General features: G+C 45.3%; 1 protein-coding gene across 2 annotated transcripts in view; it reads right to left on the reverse strand.

The window, feature by feature from the left end:
- Positions 1–1,460: 1,460 nt before the first annotated feature.
- Positions 1,461–17,527, reverse strand: part of slc12a5b (solute carrier family 12 member 5b) — an 82,985-nt gene continuing 66,918 nt past the window's right edge. The window contains exons 11-26 of one of the 2 annotated variants that reach the window (XM_048240734.1): positions 17,092–17,149; positions 15,854–16,028; positions 15,195–15,313; positions 14,116–14,214; positions 13,446–13,565; positions 12,937–13,041; positions 12,505–12,673; positions 11,937–12,132; positions 11,327–11,496; positions 10,552–10,683; positions 9,965–10,072; positions 8,141–8,266; positions 7,290–7,504; positions 6,804–6,818; positions 6,273–6,406; positions 1,461–2,421 (exon numbers count right to left, since the gene is read on the reverse strand). In XM_048240734.1, coding sequence (XP_048096691.1) covers positions 2,330–2,421; positions 6,273–6,406; positions 6,804–6,818; positions 7,290–7,504; positions 8,141–8,266; positions 9,965–10,072; positions 10,552–10,683; positions 11,327–11,496; positions 11,937–12,132; positions 12,505–12,673; positions 12,937–13,041; positions 13,446–13,565; positions 14,116–14,214; positions 15,195–15,313; positions 15,854–16,028; positions 17,092–17,149 — 2,033 coding nt within the window. In that variant the 3' untranslated portion in view covers positions 1,461–2,329. The remainder of the gene's footprint in view (positions 2,422–6,272; positions 6,407–6,803; positions 6,819–7,289; positions 7,505–8,140; positions 8,267–9,964; positions 10,073–10,551; positions 10,684–11,326; positions 11,497–11,936; positions 12,133–12,504; positions 12,674–12,936; positions 13,042–13,445; positions 13,566–14,115; positions 14,215–15,194; positions 15,314–15,853; positions 16,029–17,091; positions 17,150–17,527) is intronic. The other variant, XM_048240735.1, reaches the window with a different exon arrangement.

Genomic DNA, 17,527 nt, shown 5'->3' on the forward strand with positions numbered 1-17,527 from the left:
CCAAATTGCCATCAATAAAGGGCATGGAGATTAAAAACAAACATAAATGGGGCTTTGAAGTCCTGAAAGCTCTGGAGTGAAGAAAAACATTTCACTGCAGGCAGCTGATGGTCATAAAACAGCTTGCTAGCATTGACCCAGATAGTGTCTGACTCTAATATGGATGCAGCCCTGATGGGGCGCACATCAGTGGCCGAATCCTCTGCAGTCTGGGGAGCGATTCGGACAACACGAAAGCTATTTACAGATATGGGGGCACTATAGGCGCTTCACAGTATCTCAGGCCCTGGTCAGATCGACAACATGTTTCCTCAACCCACACCAGATGCCTCTTTCCTCCATTTTCCTATCTATCTATATCTCTCTCTCTCTCTCTCTCTCTCTCTGCATTTCATTTTTACCGGGACGCCTCCACTCTGCCAAACATCATCCTTCAGAGCTGCGGCACCGCGGCGTCCTGCGCTTGTGTTGAGTTTCTCACAGCATCTCAGCGTCACACCTCGCTCACCCTCACACAGGCAGATGTGGGCCAGAACCACTTTCTTTCTCTCCCTCTCCCTCTCTGTCTCCCTCTCTCTCTCTTTCTCCCTCTCTGTCTCCCTCTTTCTTTCTATTTCTCTCTCTCTTTCTTTCTCTCTCTCTCACTCTCTCAATCTCACTCTCTCTCTCTCTCCTTGCACATCTCTCTTTGGCACTGTGCTCAGTCACAACAGCTGCAGTAGGAGCTGCTTTCAGTCTGGTCTCCTGACAAACACATACACAGACACACATACTGGACGACATGTGGACACACATGCACATTCAGTCACGTATATGAGGATAACACACTTTAACATGACACCACACACACACACACACTCTTTAACACGAACACGCACGCACGCACACACACACACACACACACACACACACACACACACACTCTGGCTCATCTGCCCAGGACACATGGCAAAGCTGTCTATCATGAGGGGGGGAATTGGACACACTAACACACTGTAGCAAAATCAGGTCATTTCAGTACAATTAACACACAGATCAGCATCAACATGCAAGTGATGGCGGTGGCTAGAAGGAGTAAGAAAAGCAATGATACAACAGATACAAACAGGAGCTCTGAAAAAGTAGAGACACATGGCATGTGCCTGCTGTTCCCCCCACTCTCTGTTTGGCATCCAACTGCAACTCTGCTCTTCAATTTTAAAACGTTCTTAATAAATCTTCAAAAACCCTTCTTGTTTTTAGAGAGGTGTTGGGGACATGTCTTCCGTGAGACTTCTAACAACTTCAATCAGAGGTGGGGTGTCAAACATCGAGTGTGTGAAGTGAGCGCGTGTGGAGTGCATTTTTTTTGTGAGATTGAAGCAAAGTGCATGAGTTTCACACTCTGTGCATGAGCGCCACGCTGGCGGCTGGCTGGCGACATCATAAACATCTGGCTAATCCCATATAAGTCCCTGTAGTTTTCCTAAACGCCACCACTCTAGTGTTGCAGCAGTGCAAAATCGATACTATATTCTCTAGTAGTCAGTCTGTGATAGCGCCTGTGCTCCTACACGACCCCAGGCCTCCACTGGAAGACATCTTGATCAGCGTAAATTCCACCTCACCTCATTCAGTAACTTTGAGAAATTTCACAAACATCTAATGAGATTTATGAACTGTCTCGTTTTTTTTTTTTCTAAAATAAAAATACAAGAAATGTTCACATATAGCCTAATAGTACACGTCAGCAGTGAAAAGCTATTGAGTTGTTCTGCAGAGGATACAGAGAGTAAGAGAGAGAGAGAGAGATAAAGAGGAGTGTTTGGTTAGGTTCGATCAGTCTTTGGGATCCAGTGCATCCCCAGTGATGAGGAGCAAATGAGGAAAAAGCCTCTCAGCCAAACTAACCCATGTACTGAGGGAACAAAAACACCAAGCTAACACGAAAAAAGTTGATCACTCTGACCACTAGGAGAATAACAAAACCAGAGATTACAGCTCTTTTGTTTTCTTTAAAAAGTAAGAGATCCGTCGAGAGGCGGAGAGAGGGAGTTACTGTGTGTGCGTGTGTGGGGGGGGGTTACACTGGTTACAGTGCCAGAAGAGTGCAGGTACATGTTGAGCAGGTGTGTGATTGGGGAGGTTACCTGACGATGTAGTGCAACATGATTTGATATGTGGATAGAGTATTGCTCATGGTGGGACATGGCCAGGTCTTTATATTACAGGTGCTGGGTCTGAACGTGGAGCTGACTTGGGCAGAGTCCACTGTAGAGATGAGGGCAGTGGGGTGGTGGTGGTGGTGGTGAGGGAGGGGGGAGGGGCTTGAGAAAACACGACCAGCCTCTCAGGAGTAGATGGTGATGACCTCACGTCCACCGCCACGCACCAGGAGGACCCGATTGAGACCCTCTGTCAGAACCTCCAGAAATTCCATATCTAAGAGAGGTGTAGAGTTATGGACCCATGCCTTAGCTTAGAGTGATTTACATTTGAATAACTACACCAAATGAATTATTGCAACAGCTCTAGTTGGCAACTGAATTCCATGCATTTAGTTACAAATACATATAAATCAAAATAAATAATATATATTTCAACAACACAGAAAGATGACATCTAGCCTATAAATCCAAATGGATTAAAAATCAAAAATCCAATAGATCAGATTTCAGACACAGACCTGGGGGAGTGCTGGTAATTCAACAGAATATCTGGATTTTCTTTAGATCATATGAGGTAGTCATCCTAATCTCATTTCGTTGAGCCTCGTTTCAGCCAGCCGCGTTTAAGACGGACACGGTCAAGACAAGCAAGTTGACCTGTGCAAGTTCACCGAGCACAGGCACTGACAAAGGCAAAATGTGCCGTTCCACCATATCTGTTATCACCGGCCATTGCAGAAAACGGCATCATGCCAAAAGGGGCAGAAATGTCAAAAGGGGCAGAAATCCCCTTCACCTCCAGGAACTTAAACGGTCCTCACCGACAGAAACCTCCTTCTCCATGGGCTTGTGGAACTGTCAATCCGCAGTCAACAAAACCGACTTCATAGCTGGCTATGCCAACCACCTTTCATTGGAACTCCTTGCTCTCACTGAGACTTGGATCAAACCAGAGAACACTGCCACCCCGGCTGCACTCTCCACTAACCTTACACTATCCCACACCCCTCGCCTATCTGGACGAGGGAGGCGGGACGGCCTGCTGATCTCCAACAAATGGAAATTCACCCCGCTACTGCCTTCAAACAAATATGTCTCATTCGAATTCCATGCCATCACAGTGATCGCCCCAGCAAAACTCTACGTGCTGGTCATCTACCGCCCTCCAGGCCAACTAGGCGACTTTATTGACGAACTTGACACTCTGCTATCCTCCATCCCTGAGCATGACTGTCCGCTTCTTGTTCTCGGGGATATGAACATCCACTTAGATGCCCCAGGCTCAACGGACTTTTTGGCCCTGGTCCACTCCTTTGACCTCGAACTGGTTCAAAGCCCACCGACTCACAAAGCTGGCAAAGAGCTTGACTTGATCTTCACTCGGAACTGCAGCACAGACACCCTCATGGTGACGCCTCTCCATCTTTCTGACCACTTCTTCATCCAGTTCAACGTCAGCCTGTCAGAACAGCCTCCGGCTCCTCAGCCGATGGTCACGTTCCGCCGCAACATCCGGAACCTGTCTCCAACGCACTTCTCCTCTATGGTTGCCTCCGGTCTACCTCCACTCAACTCCTTCTCCTCTCTGGAGGTTAATGAAGCCACTGACTCGCTCTGCTCCACACTGACCTCGTGTCTAGACGAGCTGTGCCCTCTTACCACAAGGCCAGCTCGATCCAAACATTCTCATCCATGGCTAAATGATACCCTCCGATCGCAGCGCACCAAACTCAGAGCCGCGGAGAGGAAATGGCACAAATCCAAACTAGCTGACGACCTCAAAAACTACCAGACACTCCTGACCTCCTTCTCAGCCAGCATCACTGCTGCTAAGACTGCTTTCTACCATGACAAAATCAACAGCTACAGACACTTTCGAAAACTTTTCTCAACCTTCAAATCGCTACTCAACCCTCAGCTGCCTCCTCCTCCATCCAGCCTTACTGCAGATACCCTCGCCTCATTTTTTACAAACAAAGTGGCGGCAATCAGCAGTCAATTCTCTACATGCCCACTCAACGCATCTGACTCAGATACCGCACTCCTACAACCTCTAGGGACTGCTGGAACATCTTTTTCAGCATTCACGCCTCTCTCTCCGAGTGAAGTGTCCAGACTCCTGACATGCAGCCGTCCTACCACATGCTCGCTGGACCCTATACCCTCACGAGCCTACTTCAGTCCATCAGCCCGACCATCGCTCCAGCTATCACACATGTGATCAATGCCTCGCTAACCTCCGGCACATTTCCAACAGCGTTCAAAGTGGCCGCGGGTAACACCATTACTTAAGAAAGCTTCTCTCAACCCTGCTCAAGTCGAGAACTACCGCCCTGTCTCACTACTGCCTTTCCTATCCAAAGGCATTGAACGAGCAGTCTCCAAACAGGTCTCTGACTTCCTTTCACAGAACAACCTTCTGGATCCAAATCAGTCTGGGTTCAAAAGCGGCCACTCTACGAAACGGCTCTGCTGTCTGTAACAGAAGCCTTAAAGAAGCCAGGCGACGCTTCGGTCATCAGTACTCATTCTGCTTGACTTATCGGCTGCCTTTGACACGGTTAATCACCGTATCCTTCTCTCTATACTCGCTGACATGGGAATCTCGGTTCTGCTCTCCTGGTTTGAATCCTACCTCACAGGGCGCTTCGTTTAGCATTATCAGGGCTTAGTCAGCTATCCGCACCTCACCATCTCACCACAGGGGTCCCCAGGGCTCAGTGCTGGGCCCCTCCTCTTTGCTATCTACACCACCTCCTTGGGACAGATTATCCGTTCTGCGCGGCTTCTCATACCACTGCTATGCAGGCGACACACAGCTCTATCTGTCCTTTCCACCTGGCGACCCCCTGGTTTCAGCCGCGGATCTCAGATTGCCTTTCAGACATAGCTACATGGATGAAGGCACACCACCTCCAGCTGAACCTCTCAAAGACTGAACTGCTGGTCATCCCAGCTAAACCTACCATACACCACGACATCAACATCAAATTTGACTCCCTGTCTGTTTCACCGACCAGGACTGCAAGAAATCTAGGAGTTGTTCGACAACCAACTAAACTTCTCAGATCATGTTGCCTCATTAAGCCCGGTCATGCCGTTTAGCACTCTACAACATACGGAAAATCAGGACTTACTTGACTCAAGATGCTACCCAACTTCTGGTTCAGGCAATAGTCATCTCACGACTCGACTACTGCAATGCCCTCCTGATAGGTCTCCCAGCCTGCGCAGTGAAACCACTTCAGATGATCCAGAGCGCGGGCGGCGCCTGTTCTACAACCAACCCAAAAGGGCACATGTTACCCGCTGCTCATCCAGCTACACTGGCTACCTATGGCGGCCCGCATCAAATTCAAGTCTCTAGCGGCTTGCCTACAAAGTAGTCTCGGTTCTGCTCCCACCTACTTGAATGCCCTCATACAGACTTACACTACCTCCAGACCGCTCTCCTCCTCTGACGAGCGGCGTCTAGCTCTACCACCCGTGCGCTCAAGCCAATCAAACTTTTCTCATCTGTTGTTCCTCGTTGGTGGAACACACTGCCAGTTCCTACAAGGGCAGGGACATCCTTTTCCACTTTCAAAAAACTCCTGAAGACCCAGCTCTTTAGAGAACATCTACTCTCATAGCAACACTTACAACAAGTCTTACTGATCCTAGCACTCACCAGCCGTTTTAAACTGACAAGTAACTGCTAAAAACAGCACTCACCGACGCACTTATTCTTACTGTACTCTAATGTTTTTTTTTAAACTGTCCTAAAATTGTGAGAATTGTTCTAAAACTTACTGTTTACCATGTTGTTAGTCGCTTTGGTTAAAAAGCGTCAGCCAAATGTAATGTAATGTAATGTAATGTAATTTCAATGTCAAAATCTTAATTTCAATCTCATTTGGGGGCAGCCGTGGCCTACTGGTTAGCGCTTCGGACTTATAACCGGAGGGTTGCCAGTTTGAACCCCGACCAGTAGAACGGCTGAAGTGCCCTTGAGCAAGGCACCTAATCTCACTGCTCCCCAAGCGCCGCTATAGCAGGCAGCTCACTGCATTGGGATTAGTGTGTGCTTCACCTCACTGTGTGCTGAGTGTGTTTCACTAATTCACGGATTCACAGAAAGGATACAGTTCTCATCTCCCATGCGGTTCTTTGGAGGTCCAGGCATATTCAAGAGAACAAGTTTAGCCTCCTGGGACTTTTTCACAATGACCTCATTGAGCTTCTGCGCGTGGTGCATACGACGCACATTGGTCTGGTTCCTGGCAGCGAGAAAGAGAGAAAAGGGAGAGAGAGGCACTCAACGGAACATCAGCAGTTACAGCACTTAGCTTTTGAAAGTGTTGTCGTTTTCCAAACACTTCATGCTGAAAGAAACACCACTGATATGCCTTTTGTTACTTAAACATCCACAGGCTTGTTTACACTGCCAGTGGAAGGATTCTGAAAAAGCTTGTGATGAAAAAATAATGTGCAAGTGTGAGAAACTCCTCCGCAAAAGCACTGCTACATTAACATTACATCCAATTTAAAAAAAAACAATTACGGTCTCCTTGAGGCTCTACCCGTACAGAGAGTGCATATAGGGGGGAAAAAATAATGTCTATCAAAAAACATGCAAAATGCAAAACATGAGCAAGAACATAACGAGATACTCACAGGGTCTCCCACTCACTGTTGCAGGGGTGGGAGAGAACAATGAAAAAGCACACACAGAGTTTTTACACAGGGCACAGGGGGACACATCAGCACCTGACACTCAGACATCTGTTGGCCAGCTCCTCTCTCTCTCTCTCTCTCTCTCTCTCTCTCTCTCTCTTCAAGTGCTCACAGAGCATAATGCCACCTAAAGCATGCAGTCAAGTCTCCTTCACTCCTAAGGATCCTTCAGAGGATGCCCTCTTATGTGAGGTTTATTTGCATTTCATAGGCACATTGCCAAGAGATCACTTGTGTTAAGAGTGTTCATTGAAAGATTGTCATTAAAACCCATTATCCTTAAGAATAAAGACTAAATATATATACTAAAAATGGCTTGGAGATATCCTTCACAACTTATTATACAGCCTCTGTCAATCATTTATTGAAAAACACAATTGTTGTTTAGAGGGGGCTTGCTAAAGTATATGGTTCACAAAGACTTACGGTTTCATGTTAAACATATCCTTGATGTTGTCTGGATGGGCGACGGCCGGATTCTTGCCCTTGTCCCCGTCATCCGTCCAGGTCATCTGCACCTCCTCCCCAGGGGTGGTGCATCCTGGGGTGGGCACGGTGGGGGAGGTCGGGGACGTGGGGGTGGGGGTGGCGTTCTTACCCTGGAGGAGCTGCACCTGTCGTGCACGGGAGACACGGAAAGACTGAGAGAGGTGCAAGAGCGAGAGAGCGAGGGAACCGGAAGGGAGGGGAAGATAACGGCGTCAGTCCCACTTTCAGAACAACTTGCGAAAAAGAAAAACAAATGCATTAAATAAAAACGAGAAAGAGAGAGAGAAGAAAGAAAGTGAATTAAGCCAAATGAGAAAGATGGACTGATTCAAAGCCACAATGGCCGCAAAAACACAGCAGATGAGCATATGATTCTGATCTGTTGGCACATGAAGAGAGAGAGACAGAGAGAAAACAAAAAACAAACATAAATGGTGTGATAGAGAGAGCCCAGAAGCGAAAGAGACAGCGGGAGCGTGGAGGTGACGCAGATGAGAGGCGCTGCTGTCCCTTTTCCTCTCAGTGAGAAGAACCACCTGCGCAGAACAGCCAGAGAGCCTGCATGAGACGAGCCAAAGCACATGGACCAGAGACACACAGACATAGAGAGTGTGTGTGTGGACCAGACACAGAGACAAACAGAGTGTGTGTGTGTGTGTGTAGACCAAAGACAGACACAAATATAGAGTGTGTGCTGGGGGGGGGTGTCAGAGACAAACAGAGAGAGTGTGTGTGTGTGTGTATGTATGGGTGGTCCGGGATGGATAGGCAGGAGCAGAGGGCAGTACCTCCTCTTCCGGCTTGCCCTCGGCACCGCCGGCGGCCGACTCATCGCCTGTGCTCTGCTGGGTCCTCAGGGTGGTGGGGTGCTTCCGACGGATGGAGCCACGGGACACGTCTGTAATGCTCTGGATCTGTGGACGCACACACGGTCAGTGCGGTCACATGCAATCAGATTTCACTTTGATTATACTCTTTCATTTTGGGGGGGCTTTTTGTACTGTATGCCTTTTTAATCTGTCAGGACGGTCAAGAGAGTCACAGATACATGTGCAGAACAATCTGATTAAAGCACCAACCAGAGTATCAGGGTATACAGTTTACATTATATTTTTTAATCGGGCTGACTTTTTAACCACACTGACTGTAATTGAACTGGATCTGATACTGCAAGTAACACATTCATCAAGTTGAGTTGTTGCATTCATAAAGTAAAACATTCATAAAGCAGCTCAAATGTGTAGTGCTGTCAGGGCTCCAGAGTGCGACCAAATTTTTTCCTGTGTCGCACTAGTGCACCTAATGTCATAAGGTTGAGCGCCTAGACTTTCCTCGCATCTGCTGTCCACGAACTAAGCGTTTGTTCTCCTTTGACTAGTGGTGTACCAATACTGCAAAGGTATCGCAATACCCTGAAATTAGAAACCTCACAATACCTAATTGTATTATATCGATATAGCCTACTTTTAAGAATGACAGTCGTGCGCTTCCCGTAGCCTATGTGTCTTTTCTCCTCACACGCACGCAGCTATGCAGCTGTCGTGATCCGAGGAAGTAGCGATGTTGATTTGCTGACTTGCACCTCTCAAGTCTGTGTTGCTAACCTACCTAGGCTATGGAATTTTCATTTAGGCCTATTGTCAGAGTTTTCCGAAAAAAGCTACACAACCTATTGGCAAACTTTTACATCTTGAGAGAGTTCCTTCTAGGTAACTGTTAGCTCACGCGTCATGTCATCATTAATGTAGTGATGATTTCAACAAAATCATAGATATTAACATTGCAAGACACTTATCTCTTTTATGATCCCATAAATATTTTCTTTGACTTGTTAGTTTTTTGAACATTTATTTTATCAAATGACATAGAAAACATAATGAATTGCATCCATATATCCTTGGACAATGTGCGACTATTTTCCTCTAGCCTAAAACCATGAGAATGAAAGCTAATTACTTTGACGTTCTTTTTAAAGTGACAGGCACTCAATTAGACCTACACACCACCACTATAATAACATTGAAGACAACTGTAATAGTTCAAAAAAATCAATATGAAGTATTCAAATTACTAAATATTTTTAGCTTGTAGTAATTATGTAGATCATACAATATTATACATTATTAACAAAATATATAACGTTTATGAATTCCAAAATATGAAATAGAACCATATGACAAGCCATAATTTTCCATGTGTGTGTGGAGGGTCGAGCAGAGACTAGGATCGCCACTGATGTGAATGATCACAGTATTCAATATTACTGATGTCGTCAAAGTGGTGGAGGCTCCAAATCAAATGAATACTGTCATTCCTGGTCCATGCTCTGACAACAGCTCAGACACGGAATGTATATGGAGAGCAATAAAAAGGGGACCTTGAAATTGTGACGTTAAAGGTGCCGCGATGAAAAATTTGGGTGCACCTAAATTTTGTGCTGGTGCACCTAAATAAAAAAGTTAGGCGCACTAGTGCAACCAATGCAAAATGTTAGTCTGGACCCCTGGCTGTGCTTGCAAAAACTGCTCCATATCTGTTTAGACCAGTGGGACATTTTTGTGTGAGAGATGAAGAGAGAATCTTGGGCTGACTCTTTGTCAATGCTACTGTACCTCTCTCTCGCGCTCATTCTTGGTGAGGTGCATCTCCTTGAGGATCTGCGACCTCTGCTCCATCACCAGGGTCTTCTCATAGGTGTAGGCCGCGATATCACTGTCTTGCTGCAGGCGGGGGGAAATAAATAGCGGTTATCAAACATGACTGGGGGTAAGGGGCACTGGAGGAAGTGACCCCAGAGACGAGGTTGGGTCTGCTCCATTACAGCAGGAATCATAATCAGGGTTATTTTGGTCAAATGTTGAGATCACTGTTATTTAACACAATTACTGTAGTCTTGAAAACATCATCCATTTTCTAAACTTTAAAAAAAATAATAACAGTGAATTAAATTGAAGTATACATGTAATTCAACTGTAAAACAAATAACAAAAATGCATGTCTAAAAATATAATAAACAGTTACCATTGTAAAGCAAAAGGGTGCTCTAGATTTATCTCAGGACACTCAGGACAAAACAATAACATTGTTGCAAAACGGAATGCAGCAAAATGATCGTTATATTTCAGTTATCTTGTTTTCATAATTGTTGGAAGTCATTGATTAGTTGATTAATTGCACAGCCTTAGGCGAGGGTTCTCACCAGCTCCACCACTTCCACTTCGGCGTCAAGACGGAGGTGGTACAGGAAGGTCATGAGGTCCTTCTTCATCTGGATGCTGTTGTCATCCATCTGGGCCACAGTGAAAATGCGCATCTTGCACTTCCTCCACACCTGACAGGTGATCCATAAAACCAAGCAATCAGTCCATTTTACAACCAATCATTTCATACACTAGACATAGACAGTTACAGAGGCTGTGAGTTAGCCACCATAAAAGAGCTCTCCCTGCAAAGCGTACACAAAACTGTGTGGGAAGGATGAAAGTTGTCTTATTTGGTTCCATTTATAGTCACTAATTAGGGAGTCCAGATGACTAAGAAGCGTTGCTCACAGCAGCTTTAAAAAAGTGCTGAACTGCTACACTCACACCCAAATTAAACTTAATTTCAGCCTGACTTCAATCCTCACCATTAACCCATGTCAGACATCCGTGTTTACGGAAGAGCGTTATCCTGTCGTTAACTCCCTGCCCTGTGAGACATCCATGTGTACGGAACACTGTTATTACCTGTCATTAACACCCTGCCTTTCGAGTACCTTGTCCCTATGAGACGATACATTGTCCCTATAAGATGCTATCTTGTTCCTATGAGACACTACGTTGTTCCTTATGAGACACTAACTTGTCCCTATGACCTTGTCCCAATTAAACACTACCTTTTTCCTTAGGAGACACTACCTTGTCTCTATGAGATGTTACCTTGTCCCTATGACCTTGTCCCTATGAGATGTTACCTTGTCTATGAGACGCTACCTTGTGTTGCCGGAGAAGGAATGGCAGCAGCATCAGCATGCCTCCATCATGCACGATCCACCACACATCGATGTGTCCCTCAGTGAAGCGCTCTCCGTTGGATGGGTATGCTGAGATGTTCTTAGGAACCAAAAGGGCCAAGTGACCTGCGGTAGTCTCCCTGACAATCTCTGGGACAGACGAATGAACACACACAGGCACACACACATATAAATATAATACACACAGTGACAGTGAGTTAATAAACAAGTGTATGAGTTTATCTATAAGCATTATGTATATAATATATAATAATAATTAAATACTGTAAATATATATATAAAACATACAGTATTACAGTACTGCTTTATTACACTATAGAATAGTCCTACATCCCCCCTTCTCCTACACTCTTAAAATGAATGTGTTGAAAACAACACTACTTGTGTTGTTTGTAACACATCTCTGTGTCCAGATAGGGTCAACACAGTTTGTATTGTTTACTTTTTTTTATTTCTTACACAATATCGTTGAAAACAACATAACTTGCGTTGTTTTTCAACACATCTCCATGTCCAGATAGGGACAACACATTATTTTTAAGAGTGTACACGGCCCTTGTCTTTCTCACCGATGAAGTTCTTCATGCGGTGGTGCTCCTCGGCCTGCTTCCAGTTGCGTGGCCAGCTGACCAGCACTGTGTTGTGCCGCAGGCCGCCCAGCCCGCTGGCCTGGATCAGGTGGGACGTGGCGTCGCGTAGGTTAGAGGAGATCACCACCTGGTAGAAGCCCTTCAGCCGCTCACTCTCCATCAGCTTCTTCAAGGACTGCGAGACCGCAAACGGGGGAAATTGGAGAGGGTTTTACAAAGGCAGAGAGAAAGAGAGATAGACAGAGACAGAGCAGGAGAGAGGGCAGAGAGGAGAAGAGAGAGTCACATTCAATTAAAGAGAGGTTAAATGTCATTTAATTCAATTGAAATGTGCTCTTAGAGACAAATTAGCAAGAGTGATTGATAAGGCAATATCCATGGGCCTGCTTTCAAATTTGGCAGGCGACTATGCACTTGTGAGCCCTTATCTGAGATGAATCTCCATTCAGTCTTTCATCATTTTCTGCTAACTGGGGCTAATGTGACCGATAAAAGAATGAAGGAGCATCGCCGAGGCTTGCCAGCTAGAGTTCGGCTTGCCGCTCACCTGCTCTGCCTTCTGAGCCTGGGGGTGGTTGTTCAGGTAGGTGCCCTCCACCGACGTGCCCACCATGGTCAGACCTTTTCCAGCCTTCAGCTGGTTGGTCAGGGAGAGCAGACGCGGCTGCTCCACATTCTGCTCTGCATCAACGCCGACCAGCACCAGGATCTGCGGCCTGCAGGGAAACACACACATAGGTCAGTTGGACATCGACAGAGGAAGAGACAAGCCATAGTGTAGCTAATGCAGCGCCATGCAAACCATACTGTATGCCATATTGTGTGAATACCATTGCCTCAGTACATCCCAGTAATTAGTATGTGTGTGTGTGTGTGTGTGTTAATGGAAATGTGTATGTGCATATATGTATGTACATATGTATGTGTATGTGTCTAGGTAAATATGGAGGATCAGTGTGTAAGCGTAGTACACAGTCACCTCCAGTTCTTGGTGTGTGGAGGTCCCTCCTCCAGTCGCATCAAGGCGAAGCGGGCGGCGCTGAGAGAGATCCCGCGTATCCCATCACCCCACTCTTTCTCCGCGCTGTGAGAAAACACCGCCACATGGTCACTCACCGCAGAACCGCATCAGGACCATCAGCAGCACAACCACAGTGCTACAGGACAGGCTATCACAAGACCAGAGTGGACTGCTAAAACATTGATTAGAGGTCCACACCCCACACACGGATGAGTTATAGTTGCTATGACTGCACTGCCACACACTGGTGGATTAGTTATGGAAGCAGACTACATGGTACACAAACACAACGTCAAGACTGTGCCTTGCCATTCAGAGATCAATAAAATACAAAAATCTCATCATTTTCACTTGACCAATAGGTGCTCACGTGAGATGAAAAAGTGTGTTTCAGATTGTTAAAATACCTAGATTTGGTGCAATGAAAAAAGAAAAATCTCTGATGTGTCTACTTTGAGGACACTTACCCACAGAACTCAATGTATTTGTAGATGCATCCAGCAATCACCATGGCAACTAGGGCATAGTACCAAGAGCAGAGGAACATAAGTGTCAGACACAAACTCATGCCGAGGAAGGACAGGGCCCTGCAGTGAGAGAGAGATGGAGAGGGAGAGAGAGAGAGGGAGAAAGGAAGAGAGGGAAATCATCTATAAAAGAAGATTAAACCTTCAAGCTCAATTCCAGTGTGGACCAAGTATTTATTGATTGCACACAGAGGGGATTCACTGCTTGTGCATGATTATGTCCTGCTTATTAGAGATGCTCTATGTAAATACAAATCCTATTAGACCGTGGATGGGCTATACTTTAATGTATGAAAATCAATAGCACCCCCATGCAAAATGTACTTCATCAGCTTAACCAGCTCTCCATTGAGCTGCACCTGAAGCACTGGCAGAACCCTGGGAGTGAGAGTGTGCAGGGGCATCTGCATTATGTTCAGTCAGAGTGTTCAGTGTGACTGTGTTTAGTCAAATGGAGTGTTGTGAGTGTGCGTGTGTTTAGTGAGACGGAGTGTTGTGAGTGTGCGTGAGTTTAGTGAGACGGAGTGTTGTGAGTGCATGTGTTTAGTGAGACGGAGTGTTGTGAGTGTGTGTGTGTTTAGTGAGATGTGGGCGAGGGTGGTGGACGGACCAGTGGTAGAACTTGAAGCGAGGCCTCCAGTTGGGCGTCCTCAGGAGGGTCTGCAGAGCACAGGCCAGGTTCACGAACATGTAGCACATCAGGAAGAACCTGCAAATCCACACACACACAGACACAGACACACACACACACACACACACACACACACACACACACACACACACACACACACACACACACACACACACACACAGACAGACAGACAGGCACACACACACATACAAACACACACAGAAAGAAACGCACACACACACACACACACACACACACACAGACATTAGCAAGGATAGTTCCAGTGAGGACAAAGTGCTCACAAATTCCAGTCAAAACATCACGGCTCAGCTCTAATCTAAGGATGTGTTTACCGACTATGCACATTTTTATCCTCGTGCTGTGTACAAACTAAAAGCATTAATCTGATAAACAGATACACATGCAGATGATGGTGGCTTACACTGCCTCCAAATCAACATCATATACAGTATACAGACTAAAGCTTTAATGTTTTTGATTAAATGTCTATTAAGAATGATATTATATGTATCTATGTATGTTTTTATATTCAGTCTCTGAGGGCTGAAAGTTGTTATTCTAATGTAGGTATATGGAATGAATACAGATGGCAATACAAACCTCCACTAATGGTCCAAGTGGATGTTTACATAATACTTTAAAATGTTTACTTACACTTATGTCAACAAAGTATGTTTCAAACAGAGGATGTCATAACATCATTAACACAATCTGTCTTGTGTATATGTAATGAGGACAACTGGCGTAACGATTTACCATATCATCTTGCACAAAAGAATGTGCACATTTCCAAAAAAACAAAACAAAAACAAACATGATCAATGACCTGATTTCAGAGGTCATCAGTCACATTCCGTCAGGACTGAGTATTGTGTTTGCGTCAGGATTGAGTATTGTGTTTGCGTCAGGATTGAGTATTGTGTTTGTGTCTGGTTAAGTATGTATGAGCAGGCAGGCACACAGACCAACTTGACCCCCTCACTCAAAGGCCACTGGCTGTCAGCTGAGGCCGGTGTTTACGAGCCGTCGTTACTCACATGGAGAGAATGGGCGCCACAGCGTCCAGAGAGGCGATGATGATGCCAATCTCGCAGATGCCGGCGGTGAGGAGCAAGGCCCAGGTGGGCTCGCCGTTGGCCTTGCCGTGGCCAAACACCTGCAGCACAACGACGACAACAACAACAACAACAAAGGTGTCACAGCGGGCCCCGTCTGAGCGGCCGCATCAGGTTCACAGCGGCCACTTTTGGCACCACACCATCGTCACCTTGACACTCCAACAGGGAGGCGGCGCAGCCTGTGGTTGGCACAAGCACACAGCCAGTCACATAGGCAGAGCTGTTTGCCCTCACTAAGTGTGATTTATTTTCCTCTCTTTCACACACATTCTTCCTGCTCTTCTAGCCCACAGCTATCTATCTTGACTTCTTCTGTTTGTCACTTGATTACTTCCCTGGTTGTCAATTAAATTGGCTGCACATCACCCTTTGGTTATTTTGTATTGTATGTAAAGACAGTTTTTGAAAGGTTGTCCCAAAATGTCAGTTCATTTGTAAGTGGATGAAAACCATCAGGTAAATGTCAATGTAAACATATACACACATGTGCACAGACACACACACACACACACGCAGGTACAGAAGAGCACACATAAACGCACACGTACACACACACACACACACAAACAAATACTAACCCTGAGGAAGGGTATGATGCTATCTCGGGCTATGGCCTGCAAAAGGCGTGGCGCTCCTGTAAGACTCTGAAGCCCCGCCCCACAGGTGGAGAAGAAGGAGCCAATCACAATCACCCATGGGGATGGCCAGGCTAATGTGCCAATGACAAGATTCCCATCGACACCTTCTCCAAACCTGTAACCAGAGAGAGGTAGCTAGTCCAAACAGTACCTAACATACAGTGACACATAAGGCAAATGACTGGGGCATAGCTATGGTCAACTAACTGTTAGCATACAGAAGTGGACAGAGTACACAGCTTCATTACTTGAGTAAAAGTACAGATACCCTTTGCTAAATTTTACTCAAGTAAAAGTACTACAGTCAGATGTCTACTTAAGTAAAAGTACTGAAGTACTTGTTTTTAAAAGTACTTGAGTATCAAGAGTACAAGAGTACATTTTCTAAATATGTACTTATGTATTTACATTACTACTGCCACAGTGCTTACATTTATGTACAGAATCATCCTACATGGAGTTATTAAAAATGTTAATGTTAATACACGGAGAATGTAAAAGGAATTGAAAGTAAAATCAAGTCATTTGCATCTTTTTACCATGTTGCCAGGGATGGGCAGTATTTCTAATACATGTATTTAAAATACGTATTTCAAATACAAAATACTATTTTGTAATTGAAACACTTGAAGCGAAAACTATCATTAACTTGTTCAGAAAATTTAAATAGTCTGGTGAGGTGGGGCCAGAGGTTGGCACATTCCCGGGATGGACCTGCTGCGTCTTCATCCATTGTTTCGTCTCTTATCTAAATCTGACCATGGAGTTGACTTTAGCGGAAAGCTAAAGGTAATCGCTGATAGGCCAATCAGTGGCGCCTGCACAATCCAATCACGTTTGAGAGGGAAACAACAAATTGAGGGTTTCCGAGATTTTTCTTTTTTTTTTAGAAGAAGTAACGGGTACTCACGGTTATGGATAGAAATGTAGTGGACTAAAGAGTACAATATTTGCCTCTCAAATGTACTTGAGTAAAGTCATGAGTACTCCCCAAAAATTATACTCGAGTAAAGTACAGATCCCTCAGAATTGTACTCAAGTAAATGTACTCCGTTACTGTCCGGCTCTGCATATATTAGCACTATTGTCTGTAATGGACAAGCTTTTAGAAACTTGAGCTGTGTGAATGTTCTCATCAAATACAATTCAACTGTCATTAAATTCTGCAATCAACTCACTTGTCTCTGAGCACGACGCCCTCTACACAGGCTCCAAACAGAATCACACAGGAGATGTCTAACGCATGGGGTCAAGGACTGGCAACATGAGGCCACAGCCCATAGAACATGAACTTGGTGATCAATGCTTATTATACACAGCAGCATCCCAAATCTATGTGGTATATATCTGTAAGAAGCCTACTGAGCTCTGTTCTGTTGGTCCATACAAACAGCAGCATCCCAAATCTATGTGGTATATATCTGTAAGAAGCCTACTGAGCTCTGTTCTGTTGGTCCATACAAACAGCAGCATCCCAAATCTATGTGGTATATATCTGTAAGAAGCCTACCGAGCTCTGTTCTGTTGGTCCATACAAACAGCTGTGTCCCAAATCGATGTGATATCTGTAAGAAGCCTACTGAGCTCTATTCTGTTCTGTTCTGTTGGTCCATA

Source organism: Alosa alosa, chromosome 4, assembly GCF_017589495.1.
Source record: "Alosa alosa isolate M-15738 ecotype Scorff River chromosome 4, AALO_Geno_1.1, whole genome shotgun sequence".
NCBI lineage: Eukaryota > Metazoa > Chordata > Actinopteri > Clupeiformes > Clupeidae > Alosa > Alosa alosa.